The 24,233-nt window shown below is 35.4% G+C and overlaps 1 protein-coding gene across 1 annotated transcript in view; it reads left to right on the forward strand.

The window, feature by feature from the left end:
- The window catches only part of mRpS30 (mitochondrial ribosomal protein S30), a 58,366-nt gene extending 52,107 nt beyond the window's left edge, over positions 1-6,259 (forward strand). Inside the window, exon 7 of the mRNA XM_081733754.1 lies at positions 5,803-6,259. Coding sequence (XP_081589880.1) covers positions 5,803-6,191 — 389 coding nt within the window. The 3' untranslated portion in view covers positions 6,192-6,259. The remainder of the gene's footprint in view (positions 1-5,802) is intronic.
- Positions 6,260-24,233: the final 17,974 nt, after the last annotated feature.

Below are 24,233 nucleotides of genomic sequence, written 5' to 3' on the forward strand. Positions count from 1 at the left end.
TGTACTAGGTCAGTGTTAGTGGATAGCCCGATTCATTTCATCAGACTCTTTAAATATGATATACATCCATACATATAGATAGCAAAGTGTACAGAAATTATAATGATTCATCTCATAATTAAAATGTATTGTTTATTTTTATTTTAAAGTTATTCTGACATCAAAAACAATATAGTAATTTGCGAACAATATTTATGGTACACAAGTTCAAATGAAGTTTAAATCTTTTTCTCTCTTTCTCTCTTTAGTCAGTTTTTAAGCCAATTTTTTGTATAGTTTTTCAATGCCAATCCGAAATGTTTAAAACTTTATAAAAGAAGACTAGCCTTAGGCTAGCTGGGGACTCCGCCCCCAACCCTTCCCCCCTTTTCGAGTTTGTTCGGCCTACAGCCTCGCATTTCTTATCTATCGGCCTTTGCATCAACAGTGAATTTTGTGAACTTGCTCTGTATATTTCCTTAATTTGCCCATCCGGGGTCTTCGCTCCCACACACTGTCTTTGCTCGGCCTACGGCCTCGCACCTCTTGAACCCACAATTCTATCGTTTTTTTTTCTATTTCAGCTATCTAAAAGATTTTGTATTCCAAGAAGACGCCTATTTAAATAGCATGGGCATTTCTTCATCCCCTTTAGGCCTCTAAAACTTAAAAATATTCACTTTTGGTCCCTAAAAATTTTCCTATCGGTTAGTCCTGGAAGGCTACAATCATGCAAAATTTCATCATTCTAATCCTGCCGGAAGTGCCTAAGCATTTTGGGGTATAGAAGACGTCCCATATGAATAACATGGAAAAGATTTTTCAGTTCCCCATAAAACCACTCTACGGTTGAAAATTTTTATTTCTGATGATTCACTGAGGTAACGCTAACGAAAACGTACAATCATACCGAATTTCAAGTTTTTATTCGAATTCTAAGTACCTAAAACACGAGATTATAGGTCCAAAAAAAGGCCTATTTAAATAACATGGAGAAATTCTTCATCCCTTCTTTAGAACCGCCAAAAATAAAAAATATTCACTTTTGGCAATTTTTCTGTCGGTTAGTTCCGGAAACCTACAATCATGCAAAATTTCATCATTGTAGGCTTTGCTATTCCTTTCCGCCATCTTTTATCCACAGAAGTAACAAGTAAGGTTGGAAGAGAGGTTTAAGCGGGAATCTTGCTTCTTTAGTTCTCTAGGGCTAAAGTAATAAAAAAAGGTTAAAAGAAAAAAATGCCAAAATTCATTGATTACAGGAGGAATACCTCCTCCTTTTGTCGTTTCTCCAGCATATCAAGGAAAAAAATATAAACATAACACTAAGGTCGGCAAAAGAGTATCAGGTTAAATAAAAACCTGAAATTGCCTTGAAATAACTCTTTATTGACTAGTTAAAACAAAATATATGTACCGTGAGGTTACTCGCTCTATAACAGCAAGCTCTCCTAAAGGCAGAGACCTCCACTATTAGGCCTGCTGTCTCCTAACAAGATCCTCTAATTTCCCTAAAGGAACTTAAATTATTATGGACTCGAACAGGAACTCAAGCCTCACTCCAGCCTTTGCGAATTCCCGAGCCCTTAAAATCATCCGAGAACCTCATTAAAATTCTCATCCCGGCGAGCACCGAAAAGGTAACTGCCCAAGTCACTCTCTCAGACAGAACCAGTGCCAGCATTAAAATCTAAAGAGAAACCCTCATTACGGGCTACTCTGGCCTATGCCCCTAAAAAAATAATGATCTAGCTATCATTTACGAAGTCGCAAGCTTCATTACTTAGAAACCTGTTTAAAACTATCAGGAGCAGCTAATTTCGTCCGCTCCGTCCAAAAAGTACTTAAAGTTAAAAAAAAAAAAAAAAAAAAAAATCACCTATGTCTGGACATAGAGACAACTCTCTTACCGGAACAAGAGAGTCCCCGAAGAAATTCTTAAAAGAAGTGAATCTTGGAAGAAGGGGTGGGTTGAAGAAGTGAAGATTCCTACGGCGTATAGGGGAGTCAAGTCCAGAGCTCTTTTTGTAACTTTCTAAAACTGCTAAATTAAAAAATATGTTAGAGGCATAACAAGAATTCATTTACACAAAATTCAGAACATTTTTAAAATATATAAAAGCAAAGCAAAAAATTAGCACTATATACATAAGTACCTTGCCAAGGATTTTTTTATACTACTAAAACAATACTTATATTATATTAAATACTAATTTAATTACCAACAAAATTTATACAAATGAAACAGCTATATATCAGACGTGCTATAGCACCTTACAGGAAGTTTCCAATAATTTATGTCAGCTCATGTAGTTTTATATGTAGTTGGAATTTTTCAGGCAAGACTAGTGTTATGAAAGCCTAGAAAAAGCCCGGAAATTTTGGGTAAAAAAACAATTTTTTACCGTTTTTTTCCCCCGAGCGTGAAAAGAAACGGAAAATTTGGGAAAAATTTAAATTTTCGAATGTTTTTACTATATTATGCTTTAAAAATGAAAACTGTTTTATATTTACCAGTTTACAGTTAAGATCATTGAGTGCTTATGTTTCTTGTATTAGAATATGGAAAATTTATGGCAACAAATATAGGTGCACCAGTCTTTACAAGTTAGCACCGTGATAGAATAGAGTTATGGCTACAAAAGATACTAAACTAATCCTAGTTAGACTAATTAATATAGACGCATTTAAATTGTCTTAAGCAATCTTATGAAGTTCCCTCTTTAAGGCAGGGAAGTGGTAAAATAACGGGGCTAGAATCATTTTAATTAATACCGGTATGTTAGCCAAATATATATCTTATGGTGATACGTGTCTGCAACATGGTGTATAATGTATTTCGTTAGCAGGAAAAATACTTAAAGAAATGTTTTAATTTTCTTTTTAGTTTTCTGATTTCTGGTAAAAGCCTCTTTTTATTATTTTTATATTTTTCGAACAACACGAAAACAGAGATGATCTTATTTACACATACACACATACATCGCACAAGTATATTAATTTGAGCAGCGAGAAATATATTAAAGAATTTATCATGTGAAACTTTCGTTCATTAAAGAGTAGCAAAATACCCGTTCTTCGCACGGGGAGAATATGTATCATTTTGGATATAAAAGGCACCAAAACTGTCACTAATGAATTAGGACCCCAAAAACTATGAATTCGACACTCGTATCGGTCATTTTCAATTAATTTTACACGTCACCCTCCCCCTTTAGGAGTACTAATGAGGGCTGAATGTGGATTTAAACGGCTTCGGAAGTGTCACTGTTCATCTCAGCGACCCCGAAAACTATCGCTTCAACACTAAATCGGCCATTTTCTATCATTTTTTTTTAATATCTACCCTTCTCCCTTCTCCAAGTTGCGGTGTTGAATTTGGATTTAAACGGCATTGGAAGTATTACGGTTTATCTCATCGAACCCGTTACTGTTTATCTCATATTCTCCTTATTTCATCATTATCACAAACCATAGGAAACTTTCTCTACCTCATATTATTCAACCGTTGATTATTGTATACTAAAGGAGTAATCCTCCCATCCATGGTGTTCTTTCGCGGTGTACTATGAACTACTTTGTCGCTAAGTTTTGGCTATTCCTTCTGTGAGTAGTTCTGTATAATTTCTTTCTGCTGAAGAAAGAGTAGCTGAAGCAAACGCTGCTGTGACCATCCTGCCATTAAACTGATTAAAGATGACAACTACTCCAACAAGTGAGCACCTGTCATGACTACCAAGGGTTGTTCATCATTAAGATTTCAGCGAAAGCGACAAGTGACTTCATCTACTTGAATTCTGTTTATTGTATTTCTCTCCAAGAATATTTAACATCCCTTTTTAGAAGTTTAAATGAAGATGGAACGCATGGGAAGTGCAGCAAAATGTTGGTGATAAAAGTTAATTATTCCGAGAATTGGTTGCAACTGCAGTTGCCTCCATAATTGTTTTAAGTTTGTTCGTGGCTGGAACTTTGTCCGTACCTGTAATTGGAACGTTTAAAGATCATACCTTTTTCCATATTAATGTGTATGTTCTTAATTTGACACTTAGATAGTACCGCTACTATTTTGTCGTAACTACCGCTACTACTTTCTCTTCAAGTAGAACCCTATATAAACACTCATCAAGTTAGCAAGCTACAACCGATAAATCTGGCAAAACATGATCAATGAAACCTGAAAATAATCGCACCGAGCAATTCGAACCAAATGGAAGATGCTTCTGTTGATACAAGTCCTATGGGGTGTTTACTAAGTATTTTCTCCATTCATCTACCTCAAGTTGCGAATACGCCTAACTTAAATCAAGCACTACGTTATATTGTGCTCCCTTCAATTGGTGCAGTATTTTGTTAATATTGGACATCAGCACTTCCACTGTTAATTCGATTGACATTGAATTTGAAATCCATACACAGCCCCTTTCAGTTCCATTTTTTTTTCAATAGCTATTAAAGTTGCTTAATCGGAATACGACGCTTTCTTTGAATAAAATAAATACTTGCGTCATACTTAAGTAATCTAACCACTTCTTGATTTGTTATAAGTCAAAAGATATTTAATATTGTTTACGAAAGGTTGTAACGACGCCTTGCCTTATCGGAATATTTATTTTGTAATATTTAATAGGAGTATTAATAGATTCGTGGGATACTTAACTGAATATATATACACATGGTGGTAGGTAACTCCACCGACAAACTTGGGGAGGTGATTCCTTATATGAAATGAAAGAAAAAAGTTCTAATAAACATGGGACGAAAAACGTCTCCTTTCAGAGTTATGAACCGCCGAAAATTCACATTTCGAAACGCTCTGCCTTAGAAACTACAGGATTGATCCCAAGCGGTATAAGGAATTACAAAGAAACTAGTATGCGCTCTATCTAAATATTTATGTTCTACCGTGGTCCGTTATCGGCGAAACGAACTGTAGAAAGTAAATTGAGGTATAGGAATACTCCTTTAAGTACTAATAACATGTTCGTTTCGTCGATAACGGAGGATGGTAAAACGTAGATATTTAGATAGTTTGCATACTAGTTCCTGTGTAATTCCTTAAACCGTTTGGGATAGGCCCTATAGTTTCTAAGGCAGGGCGTTTCGAAACATGATTTTTCGAATTTTCGGCGGTTCATAACTCTGAAAGGAGACATTTCTCGACTTATGTTTATAATAACTTTTTTTCACCTCCCAAAGTTTGTAGGTGGAGTTACCTACCACCCTGTATATATATATATATATAAAATTTATGCTCCCATCTCTTCTTCGGATGTAATTTGCATCGAACAGCAGTCATATCCTATGGTTTGCACCCATGTCTGCTTAAATTTCAACTTCTGTTTCGGAATCAAAACAGCTAACCAGTCTCTCCCTGTAATTGCTCCTTACATTCTTTGCTCCAAAATCATGAATGGTAAGGGATAAACTTTTCCCTTTTATAATGTTACTTCCGTTAATATCTTACTCATAATATATATTTGTGAGATATTCCCATTCCTCAAGGCTTCTTGGGAAGGTGCGATGATTTTGCAAAAGTTGATTTATTTTGCTGTATTCTTATTACTGAAAAGTTACTAAAAGCTCTCCACTGTTTAAAAGCACATTAAATGACTGATTATTTTGTGTTTGGTTAAATAATACATCGTGAGGCGGTGTAGATTCGATATTGTCTCTTACACCGTTATAGTTTAATTACTGTATAGCTTTTATAGTTTCTTACTACCACATAAATATAGATGCAATAAATGTCTTTGAATAAAATCCTATAATATTAGGAATATTGTATACAGAAAATGGAACATATTATTTTTTAATTTTTAGGTTTAAATGAAGAGGTACTGAAGCTGTTGTTACAGTTTTATATGAATACTCCTTCGTTACGAGAGGGGGTTAGATTGAGGCCATATCTGTCAAAGGGAAGATATATTGCCAATATTAGTGAAGAAGAAAGACGCACCTGGTTTGAACAACGCTTCAAGCATATGTATTCCAATAGACCAAGATCGAGGCTTGCACCCGAAATCTATGATTGGGAGAGAATATATAAGATAAATCATGAAACTAGACCAATGGAACCGAGAAGAAGATTTTTTGAGTTGGACATTGACCCATTTGAAAGAAGATATGATGATCATGTGGCCGAGTATATACCCAAAAAGTTTAGATCACATAAGAGCTTGAAACGTAAGCCAACATTTTATCCAAAGTAAAATGCAGTTTATTAGTTTTGTGTTGAATCTGAGTTACTGTTATTTAAAAATAAATATTTTCAAGTTTTTTTTATATCTCTTGTTATTTTTTCCATCTCCCTGAAAACGAATGTCAAAATCAGAAACCAAAAATCTGACATTGAAAACATTGCATGTCAGATTGCATGCATGTCACATTGCAAACAGTGTATAGCAAACACTTTTGTGCCTGCTATATAATATTTAGACTTGTTATTTACCTTTTGGTTTATAATACAAAATACATACATACATATACAATATATACAATACCGCTCAGAATTTTCGAACACGCCGGACAAGAGAACTTTATCACCCTGCATCAAAGGTGCTCCTGCCTAAAGCATAGAAAGTTTACGACGGTCAATATACCTCCTTTTCTGGCCAACTGTTGCTTACAAAGGAAGAGAGGGAGATTATATATCGAAGTGGAAGATGGCTTGTACACCAATCGAAAGCACTAATGACGCCTATTGCGAAATTGTAATAAAAATTTTCAGAATGCATATACTGTGAGAGTCATATGAATATGCAAGGTGTCCAGAAAATCCATTTCCATCCTTAGAAATAGCAAACAGTGAACCAGATGCCAAAACAGGAAAACACGTGTTTGATTATTTTAAAAGTACAACGTATCAAAGCAAAAAGTGTTGTCCCAGGGCCACCCGCAAGGTGCCAGGAGGAGTCCAACTCAAAAATTGCAGATGGTGAGGGGGTCAAGTAGCATATCGTTGGAAACCTGTTGGGTAACGAAACGAAAGAAGACGGAACAAGTCTCGGCTCTCTAGAATTATCCTGTGCAAAATGGCCACTGGTCAAAATGTCAGCAAATAGGCCTACGTCATTGTAAAGTCTATGGCCACCTTAAAAAGAAAGAAAAAAAAATGAAACGGTGAGACAGGAAAAAACATGTGTAATCATTTCAAAAGTAGAATGATTGAAAGTAAAAATATTTGTCCCAGGTCCTCCATAGGGTCCCAGACGGGGTCCTATTCAAAATTTTCAAATGGCAAGGCGGCTCAAGAAGGATATCGCTTGAAAGCTGTTGTTAAATGAAAGCAGATGGAACAAGTGTGGGCGCTCTACAATAACACTGTGCAAGCATCTTGCATTTTAGTTCTTTCTGTAGTCGGGTTTTAGTTTGTTTTCACTTCAATTCGTATTCAATGGAAAGAAAGGAAATGCTCCTACTGTGGATTCTGCTCTTTGAGCCCAGTAATATCTAAATAAATAAAAGAAAAGAAAATTAAGAAATAAAGAAAAGAAAAGAAATAACATTTGACTTATTTGAGTATAGAACTGACTAGCTAACATATAATGCACAGTAGTGGTACTTATGCTCGTTGTCTGGATTATCAAGTATAAAATGATTCAAACAAAAAAGTTTCTTGTATCAGGAACTGTGAATACGTGCAATCGTGTCATAAAGACAACAAGTACCGATTGCTAAATGGAAAGCGAATGTGCTTGGAGAATCGAAATTAATAAATACATTTTGACCGGCCACCATTTTGCACAAGATAGTTTTAGAGAGTCAAGACTTGTTCCGTCTTCTTTCATTTCCCAACAGGTTTCCAACGATATATTACTTGACCTCCCTTGCCATTTGAAAATTTTGAGTAGGACCCTATCTGGGACCCTGTGGAGGATTTACTTTCAATCACTGTACTTTTGAAATGATAACACAGGTGTTTTCCTGTTTTGAAATCTGTCTCACCGTTTCTTTTTTTTTTGGGGGGGGGGGGTTGCCATAGGCTTTACAATGACGTTTTTGCTGACTCTATGACCTATGACCGGTTTCCATTTTGCACAGGATAATTCTAGAGAGTCGAGGCTTGTTCGATCTTCTTCCATTTTCCAACAAGTTTCCAACGATATGCTTCTAGACCCCCTTACCATTTGCAATTTTTGAGTTGGATCCCGTCTGGGACCCTGCGGGTGGCCCTGGGACAACACTTTTTGCTTTGATACGTTGTACTTTTAAAATTATCAAACACGTGTTTTCCTGTTTTGGCATCTGGTTCACCATTTGCGATTTCTTGGAGTGGAAACGGATTTTCTGGACACCCTGTATATTCATATAGCTCAAACAGTATATGCATTCGGAAAATTTTTATTACAGTTTCGTAATATGCGCCATTAGTGCTTTCGATTGGTGTATAAGCCACCTTCTACTTCAATATATAATCTCCCTCTCTTCCCTTGTTAGTGAAAGCATATATATAATACTTGTTGTTACTATTTCAACGAGCAACAATGTAGCATACGAAACCATCATGAACACTTTTCAAACAGGTATTTTTGGCGTTTTAAACGTTAGCATATTAACAAGCTATAAAGAACTGCAAAATGTGGAAAACTACTACTTCTTTAAAATTTCTGTCATTGCATTCAGCCTTTATGACTATACTTTCCAAACAAAACTAATAGCTTCCTTCACCTTTTACACTTTTCTTTCTACTATCCAATATGTATGGCACATTGCCTTTTTTGGATTCAATTTTAAGAATTATAATTTGACATATCATCTGCAGTACGTCTCAGACCTCGATTCAATTGTCATCAAATTTTTTGCTATAGGAAGGAGTACCTCTGAAACACAGCAGCAATGATCTCGTGCCAAAATAATATGGTCACAGTAGATGCTTACAAAAATCCAGGATGTTCGAAAACTTTTGTGCGGTAGTGTATATATATTAATGTGTATATGTATAATTCAAAAAGTTAAACATACATATATTATTTGTCTGAAAATGTATTATATGAAACTTAGAAAATATATTTAAATAAAATCATGTTGCTCTGTTACATATGCTCTGTTCCACTATTACATCTTATAGAGCAATCTTTTCTTTTTATAAGTTTCATATAATACATTTTCAGACATGAAATAATTTAAAAAGTGTAACTTCATTAAGCAAATATAGGTACGAAGATTAACAAAAAATAAAGCTGTAAATTTTTTCCCTACCGTTTGTGTAGGTACTCTTTGTGATGTAGTTTGTTTTCATTCGGCAGTTAACAACTTACCTTACTATGGGTTTGCTCGTTACAACTTAGAACAATCAAACCTAGAAAGTGGTGAAATTTGTTAATTCCTGAAGTAGACGATTCTTTCGACATGAAGCAGGTGTTTCTTGTAGAATACTTCATTTTGAATTTTTTTCTGACCCGCAATTAACAGCTAATATACTCTTCTTTTACCATATTTTTTCTCAAAACATTTCGCAGAACGTCGGAAGGATTCTAACTATCGGTCTTGCATTTTATTGTTCTCGTATTTTTCACGTATTTTACAGCTCACAATTCGATTATTTTATCATTATACGTTTTTCTTTCCTTGTTAGTATATGCAAAACGATCGGAGTGAAGTGTGCAATTCACGTTTTCCTAAAGCTATTCTAAACGTTTACTCCATATACAAGATTTGTCCCGAAAATAATGCGCCCATTTTTATTTTAAGAAATTAGTTGAATCGATTCGTACAGTTAATCAATGTTCTTCGAAATACATCTCTCCTGCTTCAACACACTTGTTCCAACGCGATTTCCATGCTTTGTATGCGTCCTGGAAGTCCGTCACAGGAATGTCCTTTAGTAACCTTGTCGTAGACACCTTGATGTTCTCGAGGGCCTCCAAATTCTGTCCTTTGAGGGATTTTTTAATCTTCGAGAACAAAAAGAAGTCGGGCGGGGACAAATCAGGACTGTAAGGCGGCTGGGGGAGCGTTGAGATGCCGGCCTTGGTCAGGTAGTCGGTCGTCATAAAGGCGGTGTGGCTGGGAACAAACTGTTATGATGCAGCTTCCAGGACTTCTTGATCTCGCGCCTGACGCGGTTGACCTGTTGCTTTAGCCATTTCAGTACTTCGACGTAGAATTTGGCGTTGACTGGTTGGCCAGATGGAACAAATTCAAAATGGACCACTCCTTTGAAATCGAAAAAAAAATGAGCATCGCTTTGATCTTCGATTTGCTCAATCTTGCCTTTTTTAGGCGTGGGAACAATGTCGTGTGCCACTCTGCGCTCTGCCTTTTAGTTTCTGGGTCGTATTCGAAGGTCTAAGATTAGTCACCACTTACAACATTGTCCAAAAAAGTCGTATCGTCCTCACAACACTGCAACAATTCTTGACACACTTCCAATCGATTTTTCTTTTGGCAATCGGTGAGCACTCTCGGGACAAGTTTGGCGCACACCTTTCGCATTTATGAGTTTTCCGTCACAATCTTGTGGACAATGGTCTTTGGAATGTCAAGCATTCTGATATTAGGCGAACACTCATTCTTCGATCAGAGTTCAACAATTCGCGCAGTTTTTCAACCCAACTTTCATCTCGCAACGTTGAAGGGCGATCTGATCGTTGTTTGTCGGCGACCTCCTCACGACCCTCAATTTATGCCATTTTTTGTACTGTGAATATGGCATGCACTCCGCACCAAAAGCCTTCTAAAGCAACTCAAAAGTTTCCGACGGCGTTTTCTCAAGTTTGAAGCAAAACTTTATCGCGTATCGCTACTCGAGAGCTTTTTCAATTTTTTTTCGACCGAGCTCTTACACACGGGGTTCACGGAAATAGGCAGGCACTGTGACGCACCAGGAGCTGGTCGCGTTGTGTTCCCAAGACTCACCCACCCTTTCGTGCAAGCGGCAACGCTGTGCGACGGATAGTCACGGCAGAAGAAAATGGGGCACATTAATTTCGGGGCAGACCTTGTACGTATATGCAAACTGCGATATCGTGTAAAATAATTCCATGGCGAGAAAGAATGGTAAAGAATTCACGAATGTTAAAACGTTAAGTCAGATGATTCCATGGTTGGATTTTTTTTTTTTTAATCACATTAAGTTGTGCAATCTAAAGAAAATATGATGTAGATATATCAGTTTGAGATACTTAAACAAATAAAGATAGCTGTTAAACATGAATGCAATTGGGGACTTTAGTTTAACATTGGTCTACCTCAGAAAACCAAAGGAACGAGAAGCAAAGGTGTAAAAGTTTTTGTTTGTTTTTATTAGTGCGTTGGGTCGTTATTAATTGCGAAGTGATGTAAATATACATAATATAAGTTGTCGAAATTCTAATAAGGAATGCTGATACAAGAATCCTATCTTTCATTCAGTCGTCGGACACCATTGATTCAAAATGCGTAAGGGTTATTTTAACGTAATGAAACATCAGCAGTAATGTTGCATTTTAAATATCCTATTTTTTCTTGCTAGCAAAGCCATGAAATTTAGCTTAAAATAGTAATTTTTGGGGTCTAATCAAACATAAAGGAATACTTTTGTTTAGTTTAACGTTAGTGCACCGAGGCTGAAGAAGACTTGTGATAATGATGGGGCCACAGTGACTCAGTGGTATTTGGTTCTTGGTTCGATCCCAGCTCGCGCCAAGTGAGGTTTGTGGTGGACAAATACCGTGGGGGGGGTTCTCGGGATTTTCCCATTTCCTCCTATTTCTTCATTGCACCATTTCATTCATTTCTCATCATCGCCGTCTTCTTTAGCCTAGACGGCATAATCGTGGGACGTAAAACTTAATGATTTCATCTCATTTAATTTTTTGTGATAATGATAGAACGAAGGAAGTACAAGAAAACGAGGGAAGTTCGAAAACACCCACACTCATAGTGCGTCTGCATCACAAAGTCCAGGGACTCCATGTACTAGAGATAGAAGTAACAAACTAATCATTATACTTTTTACAAATATTCATAATTTTAAAGATTCTTCTCATCGTGTTTGTATGTTTATTTTAAATACTAAGTAAAGGGTCCAAATGGATGAATCGAGTTCCGGAATGAGACATAGTGCGCCTGATAGAGGATGTGAAAATATGTGTATGTGCAAAGTTATAGCGGCTGAGCGCCATAAGAAACGGAGGGGGTCAAAGTTGGTGGGAGAAGGGCTATGCTATATTATTACATTATTATTATTAAATGTCACTACTGGATATGAAATTTCACTGTTAGTTTTCTTGGCTTCTAGATATGTTTAACTTACATGTGTTTTCGTAATAATCCGAGCTTTCAACATACGAGTATCAGTCTCCTAGATTTTCGTAAATAACTATAAATATTATCTTAAATCTTCCAAATAAGTACAGATAACGATCACTCAAGTTCATAATTGATTTTTTGAGAACATGCTGGCCCTAATTGATGTGGACTACCTTTCCATTTCAAATATATCACATATTTCAAAATGGCGGTGGAAGTTCGTGATCTACTCTGCCCATTCTTCTTTTGCTAATATGTGAAACAATGACCGTTTGCGTTCTCTATACTTCACTATTTTCACGATTCGACGGTTTATATGATGTATTTAAATAACATAGCATAGCCCTTCTCCCACCAACTTTAACCCCCTCCCCTCCGTTTCTTATGGCGCTCAGCTGCTATAACTTTGCACATACACATATTTTCACATCCTCTATCAGGCGCACTATGTCTCATCCCGCAACTCGATTCATCCATTTGGACCGTTTACTTGTAAGCACAGAATTATTTACTGATGGACTTTACATAAAATACATTCTAAAAGTGTTCGCCTGTTTTCCTTTAAAAAAAAAAAGTTTTAATAGCACAACTTGAAAAGAAGGAAAAAGAGAGAATTAACTCTCCTTATACGTAGCAAAATATGTTCACGTTTTGTGTAATTTTCTGCTAGTTTACTTATATCACAAGAAAATGTGATTTTACTTTGTTTGCTGAAATCTCCAACCCTTTTAGACACAAAGACCGGTGTCCTCTCAAACCTCCTATGTGACAGACGGATCAAATGATTTACATGTTTTACCGGTACCAGAAAACAGCATTTTTTTTTTTTTTCAAATATTTTTGCTTTTACCTTGCTGATTCCGATGGATTTCTCATAAATTACTCATTAGTTTTTGCCGCCAATGGCCAATGGCCAAGGGCGAAACTGTTAGGCATAGAACTTGAAAAATTTGTACACATGTTATTGTTGTATTTCAAGGATAAATACAACAGGATTCCTTTGAAATGCGTTCTCTAAAGGGATATAATGGAGCTTGAATAATTTTCTTTCGTTCGCCAGATCTCTGAAACTGTTAGCCATACAATCTTGAAGTCTTATACTAATGTTCTCCTTGCATTTTAAGCTGTAGATAAGAGTTTTTTTTTTTTTATTATTATTATTGTCGCCGTATATGAGAAGCGGATGCTTTTTTTTTCTGTTAGCCAAATCTCAGAAAATATTAGCAGGGCTCCCAGCTGTCCTATTTTCCTATTTTTTTCCCTATGTTTTGGAAATTTGTGTATATTTGTCCTATATATGTCCTATTTTTTTTATCTTGTCCTTTATTTCCTATATTTTTCAGTGATTGAATTATTAAAAATACAGGCCAAGGGCTAAATTGCTACATGTTAGCAATATGCTAAATGTATCTTAGCATATATTTTTGCTGAGGGACTAGTCACTAATCCTCACTATTATTTTTTTTAAATTTGTTTTTTCCTATCCTTCCATGTCCATTCTTTTTTCTTTGTTTCCTATGTACGTAGTCTTCTTCAATGAAGCTTAGCTGAGGAACCTTACCATGCCCTAATTTCTTATAACGCAAGCTGTGTTAGCATTTTCTTTCAGCAGTGTGTGCAGCAGTATTGGCTAGGCATGAAGATGTATTGGTATTCACCAACATATTCCAACGCCTTCAGATATTGCTGTACATAATATGCAGGGTTTCCACGCACGTTCTGGAAAACCTGGAAATAAGAGAGTGTCGTTGAAATGACCTGAAAAAGTAATGGAAAGCAGAAAAATGGCGAAAATCCTGGAAATTATTTATGAACTGAAAGTGTTCTGAATTTTGTTGTATAACAGTTGTTAGAAGTGTATATATAATTTGCAGAGCTATGATCAATGAAATGCTGTTACATTATTTATTTCAGAAGGAAATACGTTGATCAAATAATTCAATGTTTAATTAGATTCAAATATTTCACTGCAGAGAAATAAGTTATTAGTCTCTTTTTTTCATTAAAAAGATACGAAGCGATGAAGAATAATGTCAAAATAATAATAATAATACATTTTACTGCAGAAACATCTTAGAACATTAGATGTATTACAATCGTCAGAAATAGATAGAAGTTGAAAATTTTAGGGTTATATATATATATATATATATATATATATATATATAAAACATAATATACCATAATATAAACAAAGATCACTGTATAACAAACAAAAATATTTTAACTATCAATTTTGAGTTCAAAAAATTCTTCAAGACTATATATACAATTATTAATAAGTAATTTCCGTACTTATTTTTTAAAAGCCAGAAATGAAAGTTCTCTTAAAAATATTGGAAGAAAATTACAAAATTCAACTGGCATATAGTAAAAGGTCTTTTGTGTCTTACTATATTAACATCTAACTAATCCTAAACGGTTCCTCTTTCTAGTTTGATAAGTATGAGAGTATTCTAATTCATTGTAAATATGATTGTTTTCCTTGATGTAAAACAAACATTGATTTATGAAAATTGCAGGTACTGTCATAATTCCTAATTTAACGAAGCTTGTCCTACAATGTGCACGACTAGGGAGACCGAGCATCAATCTTACACATATCTTTTGTATTTTCAATAGGCTTTTGATGGAGAACTGCTGACCCGAAAGTAACGTGCCATAACTTAAATGATTGTATATTTGCGCATAATAACAGTTTTAAGTACCTTTAAACTTACGCACAATCTTAATCTACGTATTAGATAAACTCCTTTACTAGCTCTAGATTCCACTTTAAGGATATGGTCGTCCCAGTTCAAATGATTATCAATTAAAACACCCAAAAAAGGAGTGGAATATTTTTTAAGTTCTGCATTCGAATTTTTGTTATTGTAGGTAAGCATCAAGTCTTTGATCTTATAAAAGTTAATACAAAGCAAGTTATAAGTTCACCAGTCTTTAATAATATCTGAGGTGATGTTTAATATAGACTGAGCAGTATAAAGTTCATCTGTAAATAAAAAACTAGAAGGATAGTAGGAAGGTAGAGAAATAGTTAATATTTTTGCGTGTATTCAAAATTATGTATAAATAACGACATGTAACAAGTGTTAAATTCCATGGTAATCCCTATTTCTTTTTCTTCTGAGGTAGTGCGAATATGTTCTAAATCTAACAATATTGAAACTGCATTTTTTAGTGTTTTTACTATTTTCAATGCCTTGTTCAAATTCTATTGTTTGCACAAAAATCATAAAAATAAAAGAAGTAGTAACGTGAAAAGTGTAATTCAGAATGTATGTAGAGGTGGTATCCTTAAAAAAATAATACTTCCAGTTGCATTACTAAGTTGTTTGTGTATTATAGTCAAGTTGTTAGTACGCCGGAAAATCTGCAATGAATACTGGAAAAGTCTTTGAAGGTTGGTGGGTGAAGGGTGGCCTTTTCTTACAATACATTTATATTTTTCTGTACTTCAGAGCGTAATATTTTATTTAGAAACCAATACCAAACTGTCCTATATTTTTTCAATGTCCTGCTGAGAGGCCTGTATTAGGTGTAGAAGCTAGAAACTTTGTTTATTACTCACGTACCCTATGCGTAGAAAATAAGGAAGATTTACAAGTCAAAACGGGTCAAATCTTCGGAACTCTTGGATATACTCGGGCAATTTCATGAACTCAATATCATGATAATTACACAATTGACAATTACGAACTTGTCCTGACAACGGGACAAGAATAAATGAATTCTTATTGCTGGCAGATGTGTGTAGTTCATGTAGTGGAAGTTGTGAAACGATAACAGCGCTCTGATGAATTTTGAAGGAAATTTTCAACAGATTATGTATGCTATTATCAACGTAATGCGAAGAGCGAAGAACAGTTTGTTTCTGGGTGAATAGTTTTGTGTTTGGAAGATTTTGTGGGTGGAAATAGTTTAAAAGGTACGTGAAAGAATCATTATTTCAATCCATATACGTTTTATCACTATATTGTCACAAGTTCTCAAACAAACCGATGTTTACTTAGTTAATGTTTTCACTCAATAACACTGGTGGACTTTTTTTTTCTTACACAAGAACGAAATTTGCCAAGTCTAAATGTCCTTTTCATTCTGAATTCAAAAATGTAATAAAAATTTTTCCATCAGGCAAGATCTTGTGACAGTCATTCTTCTCACCCTTATGGACCATATTTTCTTGAAACATGCATATGTTTTGAGCGACGTAGCTCAGCTGTTTATTAACGTAGGATGATGATTTAGGTGTCCGATTGTGGAGATAATAGAGATTTCACCTGGTATGGAGTTCGTTCTCATCGATCCCATATGGAGGTGAATTGAATATTGAATTTCTATAAAACCTTGTTGAAATTGAATATTGTCAGTTGTGAAATCACCCCCTCCCCTACCACACCTTAACAACAGGCGACAAAAATATCAAGTTAGTCAGCTTATGGGACTCATATGTCATTTAGGTATTCAATTTGTCGGAAGTGTTCTTGTGCAGTAAAGAAAAAATGAAATAAAAAAGTAAACATCATTGTTACTTACCTAAGACGTTATAAATGATGATTTTCGGCTATTTATCCCCTGTGATGTCTCTCTTCAATGTGCAGCAGTAGTCAATCAGCGTCCTGGGACTCCATTTGCCTTAGTACCTGTTCTTGGTTGTAGAAATTTGCTGATTGAATCGCTTGTTATGTTCATCGCTTACTAAATCAAAATTTTCTGGTAACAATCTAAGTGAGATTTTAAGACGTGGATTTTTAAAGACGTATTACATCTCATAGTTTGGTACAAATTCATGAAAATATTCGCTACTTCAGAATAGATGTCTCCTTTATCCTCCTCGGTCCCAGCAATTTTTGTGGGTAGAAATTTTATGTTCCAATAATATAATTACCTTCGGTTGTATACCTTGTTAGCCAATTTTCAGTTATTCATTTAGGTATCTTTGTCAGTTGTCCGCTGAGTGCATGTCGCCTATAAGCAACATGGGGTCTCAGTGTATACATCATGTATAATACACATGTCGCCTATTGGCGACACGGGGGCCGAGGATGTTATGTTTTTCAAGAAAAGCATGGCAGATACCTACAAATGTTTTCCATGCTTTATCTTGAAGAGGATTGAACAGTTCTGCAAAGTTGTCATCATCCAATAATGCATGGCCAAATAAATATTCTTTTCTTCAGTTTTGCATCGCTAACTTTAAAAAATTTAGATTTCAAATACATTAATGCAGGGGAATTTTTATCAAGAGCTTTTGCAAAATTATTCATAAGCCCTAATTTGATATGCAGCGGTGGCAAGTACACTAATTTGGGATTCACCAGTGGGGTGTAAGAAACATTTTTGCTACCAGAAATACGTAAGAGTTTCGCTTTTAGGCAATTGCTACTTAATGTAGTGAGCCTTCCTATCACTGCTGTCCCATTCACATGAGAAACAGTAAAATTTGGTGTACCCAAGCTAAAAGCCAAGCAATAAAGGTATGATCTTCAAATCATCACAGATATCCAATTATATTTTATGAATTGGAGTATATCTAATAGCAATTTCATGTCTCTTTCATGTCAGGTACATGAGCCACAAGTATTGATGGTAATTCATTAGCATTATGGAGATGTATCGCCTTCAAACTAATTCTCTAGAAATATGTGAAGAATTTCCATTCATGAAGATAGTGTTCAGGTCCAATACAAAACACTACATCATCCGCTTTCGAGGACTAGTCTTTGAAATCACTATTGCGACTACAGTGAATAAATATTCTCGTATCTTTGTGTAATAGATCCCAAACTTTGAGCCTTGAAGTAAAAGTTCGGGCAGCTATTGTTTAGAAAACTGTAAATCTCGAACTAGATCATTTAAATTTGCTTGAGTTAGTAGGCTGTAGTTTGATTAAGAAGCGTCCAATGTAGGATTCATTTCTATCTTGCTTTTATTCCACAATATGCACTGTGTCGGAGACAAAGTCATCACTTAAGGTCACAAAATCTGGATACTTTTGCACAGGACACTTGGCACTATGTAATACAGACCTCATTTCAGATGGCAAATTTGGATGTGTAACAGTATGTTTACTTTTGGATGTGATTCCTTTTATGTTAAACAAAAATACCGATCACTGAAATTGCCTTTTTGTTCCCTCCAGATACGTGTTTACCTTTATTACAATCCTGCCTCTTACAGTTGAAAACAGGATTTGAACATATACACATAATAATTATTTTTTACCATTTCACCATCACCATACACTAACACTTGTAATCATTTCTACTTCTTTACATACACTAGTGGCCCAAACGTACACGTTTCGGACCTTCTAAAACAACTCAAAATGCGAACCTCCAGCACTCTGAAGTTTGAGGAAGCACCTTATCACATCCATATAACCATTTCGTTGTCCATCCTTTTGTTGTATGTGGTTCTTGATGTGGGAATAACTTGGAAGAGGATAAAATTTATGTTTTTTTTTTTTTTTTTTTTTCTCCTTTTCACTACAAAGCATTCCTTCATTAATTGTGAAACCATAGTACTCAAAATCTGGAGTTTCTCTTAATTCAATCCGTAGGTTAATACTTTCGATCCTGGGAGTATTTAAATTGCCAAAGCCTGTGTCTTATAGAAAATAAGGGTTATTTTTTTTTAATCATATCTTCCTAAGTTTTTACTCTAAACGGTTGAAACTTTCAGAAATGAAAGTAGAAATATCCGTCTACTAAAAGATAGAAGTATCATGTAGTTACTGGGTTTATATCTCACGAAGCAACAGTTCTATTTGACAAATTATTTTTCACTTCTTCAGACATTGAATAATTACACATATAGTACACTTAAATATTTATAAACACTTCACAACTGTTAAAAAATACTCAATGTATACAAATTAGATTGTTTTTCAACATCCGACACTTAATCATCCCAGTATTTGTCTTTTGTGTGAAAACTTCGAAACATATTCCAATGCAAATTGGTACGTCACATTTGGGACAATAAGTTGTGATCTATTTCCCACCAACTTTTCCTGTGCGTAATCTCTCGCGGTCTGGATACATCTTCAGATTGCAAGTGTGAAGTAGCTGTGTACTAGATGTGAAGTGACCATGTGATAATTGTACAAACTCTTATCTTAATTCGCTAAATTCAATTACTTTATTAAAATTACATTTATCAACAACAGAACTATGAACATTTAAAATCCAACGGAACAAAACTTTTATTAATGTTGTACATTGCCAGACAGTTTGAATAAGCATGTATTTGTTAATTGTTACTCTTGAAATTGTCAATAAACACAACTAGTTTCCTTCTTGCTTTTCCGCGTTCCTTTCCGCCTAGCTTGATATATCATGGTTCACTGAACGTCAGACTCATCGTTTTTCGATTAAGCAAAACCATGGAAGACACATCGACAGGGAGTATTCAACACAAGGCTTGGGAAGGTGCAGGATCGTCGTAAGAGGCACGTCGCTCCATTGGAGACCAACCAACTCCATGTCTTGGGAGTACCATTCTGTCGGTTCATAGCCGCAGATTCAATAGAGTCCAATATCTGACTAGTGGAATGAAGGTGTAAGAGAACATAATTGGAAACGTATCAAGACGAGAGAACTCGACGCCCCTGGCAGTCCAGCAAGATTAAGATCCAGTTGTTGGCTGACTCCAGTACATCCAGGCTCCTCCAGGGAAAACCATTCATCATCCAGATGACCAGGACGACACCAGTCTAATCGGATCTGTCGGGCTAGTGCTCATCCTTTATCTCTTAATCATAACCTATCTCTCTCTCTCTCTCTCACCTTTTCCCCAACTAGTCATTTTCAAAATTAAAACATTTGAATTTTTTTAACAAAAGAGACACTGACCAAAGCTTAAAACTTTATTTTAAATTATAATTTGTAACCAAAAATAATAATAAAATAATAAAAAGCTTATAAGAACCAAAAATGAAGGAAGTGATGAATTGGAAAGTGAACACGAAGACTTATAGGATTGGCTGAAGGATTCGGTAAATAAGAAAAATAAATAAATAAATAAATAAAAATAAAAAAGTACAACAATGACTCTATATATGACTGTTAAAAGAATTTAAATTTTTTATAACAATGGCTATATATACGACGGTTAAAGAATTTAAACTCTGTTATAACAACATTTATATATATGTCTGTATTTTCATTAATTTCGATCGTGTCTGAAGAAGGATATGCTAGATATCCGAAACAGTTACAAATTATAATTTAAAATAAAGTTTTAAGCTTTGGTCAGTGTCTCTTTTGTTAAAACAATTAATCCAAAGCCATGAATAATCTTACTATTTGAATTTTATTTAAATTCAACCATAATTTCGCAGTTAAGTACCGTGTTGTGCATCAGTTTCATCCCCAATTGTTACATTGTTCTATGAGTATTTTAGAGATTATTCTGAACAACAACTAATGGCACAGCACCGGCACATGATGGAGATGCTGCGAGGCTTACGCCGTTGTAACGATCCCAAATTTCCAAATATTTTGCATATGCCGAACGGCACATGGTGGTAGATGCTGTAAGATTCCAAAATCTCCCTTTTTCTTAAAAGAAAAGTACAGCTCATAGTTTCGATATATAAGTCAGGCATATTAGAGATTTTTAAAAGATAAATCCTATTGAGTTGAATATAATGACGATGCATTTTGAGTAACGAGTACAGTGTACTTTATAGTTTTTTCTGAGAGAAATTGAGTAGAGTTACTTTTAGACCACCCTCCCACCCTCGCTACGTTTGTGCATTTGCTCACTTAGAGTAACTTCTTTGTTTCTTTGTTTAATGATTAAGTAGGTGAGAAGAGAAATTTTTTCCAAATTCTAATATTTCGTTTTTCTTTCTAGTAGTATATAAGAAGTGTCATTTATATTTTGGTGTTGGATATATATAGTAAGACTATCCATGGCTTTGGATTGATTATTTTAACAAAAGAAACTGACCAAAGCTTAAAACACACTTTATTTTAACCTAGTTGATGTTAGGAGGAAGAAAGATACCAATGCCATATATAAACATGTTAAGGAGACGAATCACGGAATTAATTGGGATAAGACGGAAGTATTGGAGATGGAGAAAAGAATGAGAATAAGGAAGTGGAAAGGAGCAGATTGGATAAAGAAGGTAGGAAGAGATAAACTGATGAACTGGACAGGAGGCTTACTTATTAATGAATTGTGGCAAGGAAGTTTGGATAGCATAGACAAGAAGAAAATAAAAAAGGCCTTTATAAGAAACAAAAATGGCGGAACGTGATAGTTGGAAAGTGAACAAGAAGCCTTACGGGATTGGCTGAAGGCCTCAGCAAATAGGAAAAAAAATACAATAATAACTATATATATGTCAAAAGAATTTAAATGTTTTGATAAAAATGACTATATATATGACTGTTAAAGAACTAAAACTTTGTCATAACAATGATTATATATGTGTCTGTATTTTCATTTATTTTCGATATTGTCTGAAGAAGGATATGTTAACTATCCGAAACCGTTATTATAATTTAAAATAAAGTTTGTTTTAAGATTTGGTCAGTGCTTCTTTTGTTGGATATATATATATGCATAGTAGTGTAAGATATTTATTTATTAGTGTGATTTGGAATTGTGATTTAGAAAATAGCTATAATGGAGAATACTAGAGTTATTTCATCTGCGTTAGATTGTTTAATAGAACCGCCCAGATTTTTGGCAAATTGAACGAATCAGTTCAGTTATTTTTAAATCATTTTGAGAATTTTTCTATCCTTCATAACCTTCGTGATGTACAGAAACGTCATTTGTTGCCATATTGCTTGGAAAATGGGGCTCGCGCCTTCTTGTTAGCTTTACAATCGACCGCAGAATATGATAACCTTATGTATACACCTGTCCACAAAAAGCTGGAAACTCGTTCAGAAGCTAAGTCCGAAAAAGTGAGCCTAGATTCGTCACAATTCCCGCAGATCTATACACAGGGAATTGCATTTTCCCTCCGTTCTTTATATAGACACTAGCTGCAAACCGTATTGTCATCCAAGCGATGTGAAAATGTAAAAACAAAATCAAACTACTTATTTCTGAGACTAATATTGATTGCACACTTCATGCACAGTTCCAATATGCAAAAACAATGAATATCATAAGTAGAAATTACTGAAAAAGACCGAAAATGACTATTTAAAACTTCAAGTGTCAACCTACGCTTGGAGCGATACAATTATCAATATTATAACGCATTTCCTTCTAAGTGCTTCCGTAGCCAAGCGGGTTTAGTAATGCTGATTGAAATTTCTGAAGCGAAGGGCGACGATTCGAGCCTCCGTGCGGAAAGTTCGTTTTTATTTCTTCCTTTTTTTAAATATATGGGAACATTGTCATAAATATAAATTTCTACTTTGAAGTGCTTGGAAAAACAATCAGACGAATTGTCATTTTTCAAATCTCTGTTACATTTACTAGCCCGCCATTTCCATAATTTATGTATGAAAACGTTAACATAGACGTCAAAAATGTAAATTATTCATGTTCCTGATATATATATATATATATATATATATATATATATATATATATATATATATATATATATATATATATATATATGTGTGTGTGTGTGTGTGTGTGTAACACTTTTTTTCGTGAAAATTGCTGAACTACGAAAACATGACGTATGCCTTGTCACAGCAGACGAGTTTCTCCACTTAAGCCTACGAGCAACGAAATCACCTACAGCCAAACAGCTGCAATTCATTCATTAGTTATGGCTCATCGTGGTCAGAATGTTCGCGAGCATCTTACTGCTCTTGTTGAATACGGTGGTATGAGTGTGAGACAAAGCGAACGTCTTGGTGTTCCCTGTTCTACAGCATATACTTGGTGGAAGAAATACTCAGAAACATGTAATGTGTCTAGAAAACCTGGCACTGGCCTTCAAAGGGTTTCAACCCCACAACAAGATTGGGCCCTAGTTGATGTAAGCCGTCTCAATCCTTTCATGTCATCCCGGCAGTTAGTGACAGCGTCTCGTTTTCCTGGTTCCTTCCTCACCGCTCGGCGACGCCTGAAAGATGCAGGGCTTCACGCATATCGAGCCGCGTGTAAGGAGCAATTGACGGATAGTCATAAAGTTGATCGACTAGCATTTGCTGAGGCAAATATTGGTCGTAACTGGGATCATGTAATCTTCACAGACGAAAAGATATTCTCTTCAGCAAATGATGTCCTCGACTTGTGTATAGACCCACAGGAAAACGTTACGATCCACAGTACATGCACAGAACGCATCGAATGGGGCATGTTACTATCCACTGCTGGGGATGGCTGTGCAAGAATACAGTTAGTGAATTACACCGTATAGAAGACCGATTGAACAGCCAGAAGTATCTGGATATTGTGCAGTATGGCCTGCTTCCCGCTGCGAGAAATTTATTTGAAGACGGCATTGTAGAAGTTTAGCCTGGTTCCAAGAGGAACCCAACGTTGAGCTAGTCGACTGGGTTTCAAGAGGATCTGACTTGAACCCAATGGAAAATCTATGGGCGGAAGTGACAAGAACTCTACACGAAAGTTGGCCTGATCCCCCACCAAGGACAGCTGACGCACTTTGGGAGCTAGTTTCTGACGCGTGGGAAGAAATAGCACAGGGACATCAATATGTCGCTAGCTTGGTTAACTCATTACCAAGAAGATTAAGATGCGTCATCGAAGCTACGGCGATTATACGAGATATTAATACCTGAATAAAGATTTGTCTCATAGCCAGGTGACCGAGCTCTTTCAAGAGCTCACTAAGTTTTTCCATTTTTCCTTTAATATTGCTTTCATTGGGACGTTTGCATTTCGTCGGAATCTGCAATATATATTTATTTCTGCTCCTTTGTTTACACTACACAGATAGCCCAGTGGTTAGCACGTGTGCCTTTGGTGTACGGGGTACCGGGTTCTATTCCCGCTGGGAGAGGCTTGTGTTTTTACCTATCTGTGATAATTCTGTGTTCGTGCCCCTGTTGTTAAAGAGGTACTGC

Source organism: Thermobia domestica, chromosome 12, assembly GCF_964235325.1.
Source record: "Thermobia domestica chromosome 12, izTheDome1.hap1.1, whole genome shotgun sequence".
NCBI lineage: Eukaryota > Metazoa > Arthropoda > Insecta > Zygentoma > Lepismatidae > Thermobia > Thermobia domestica.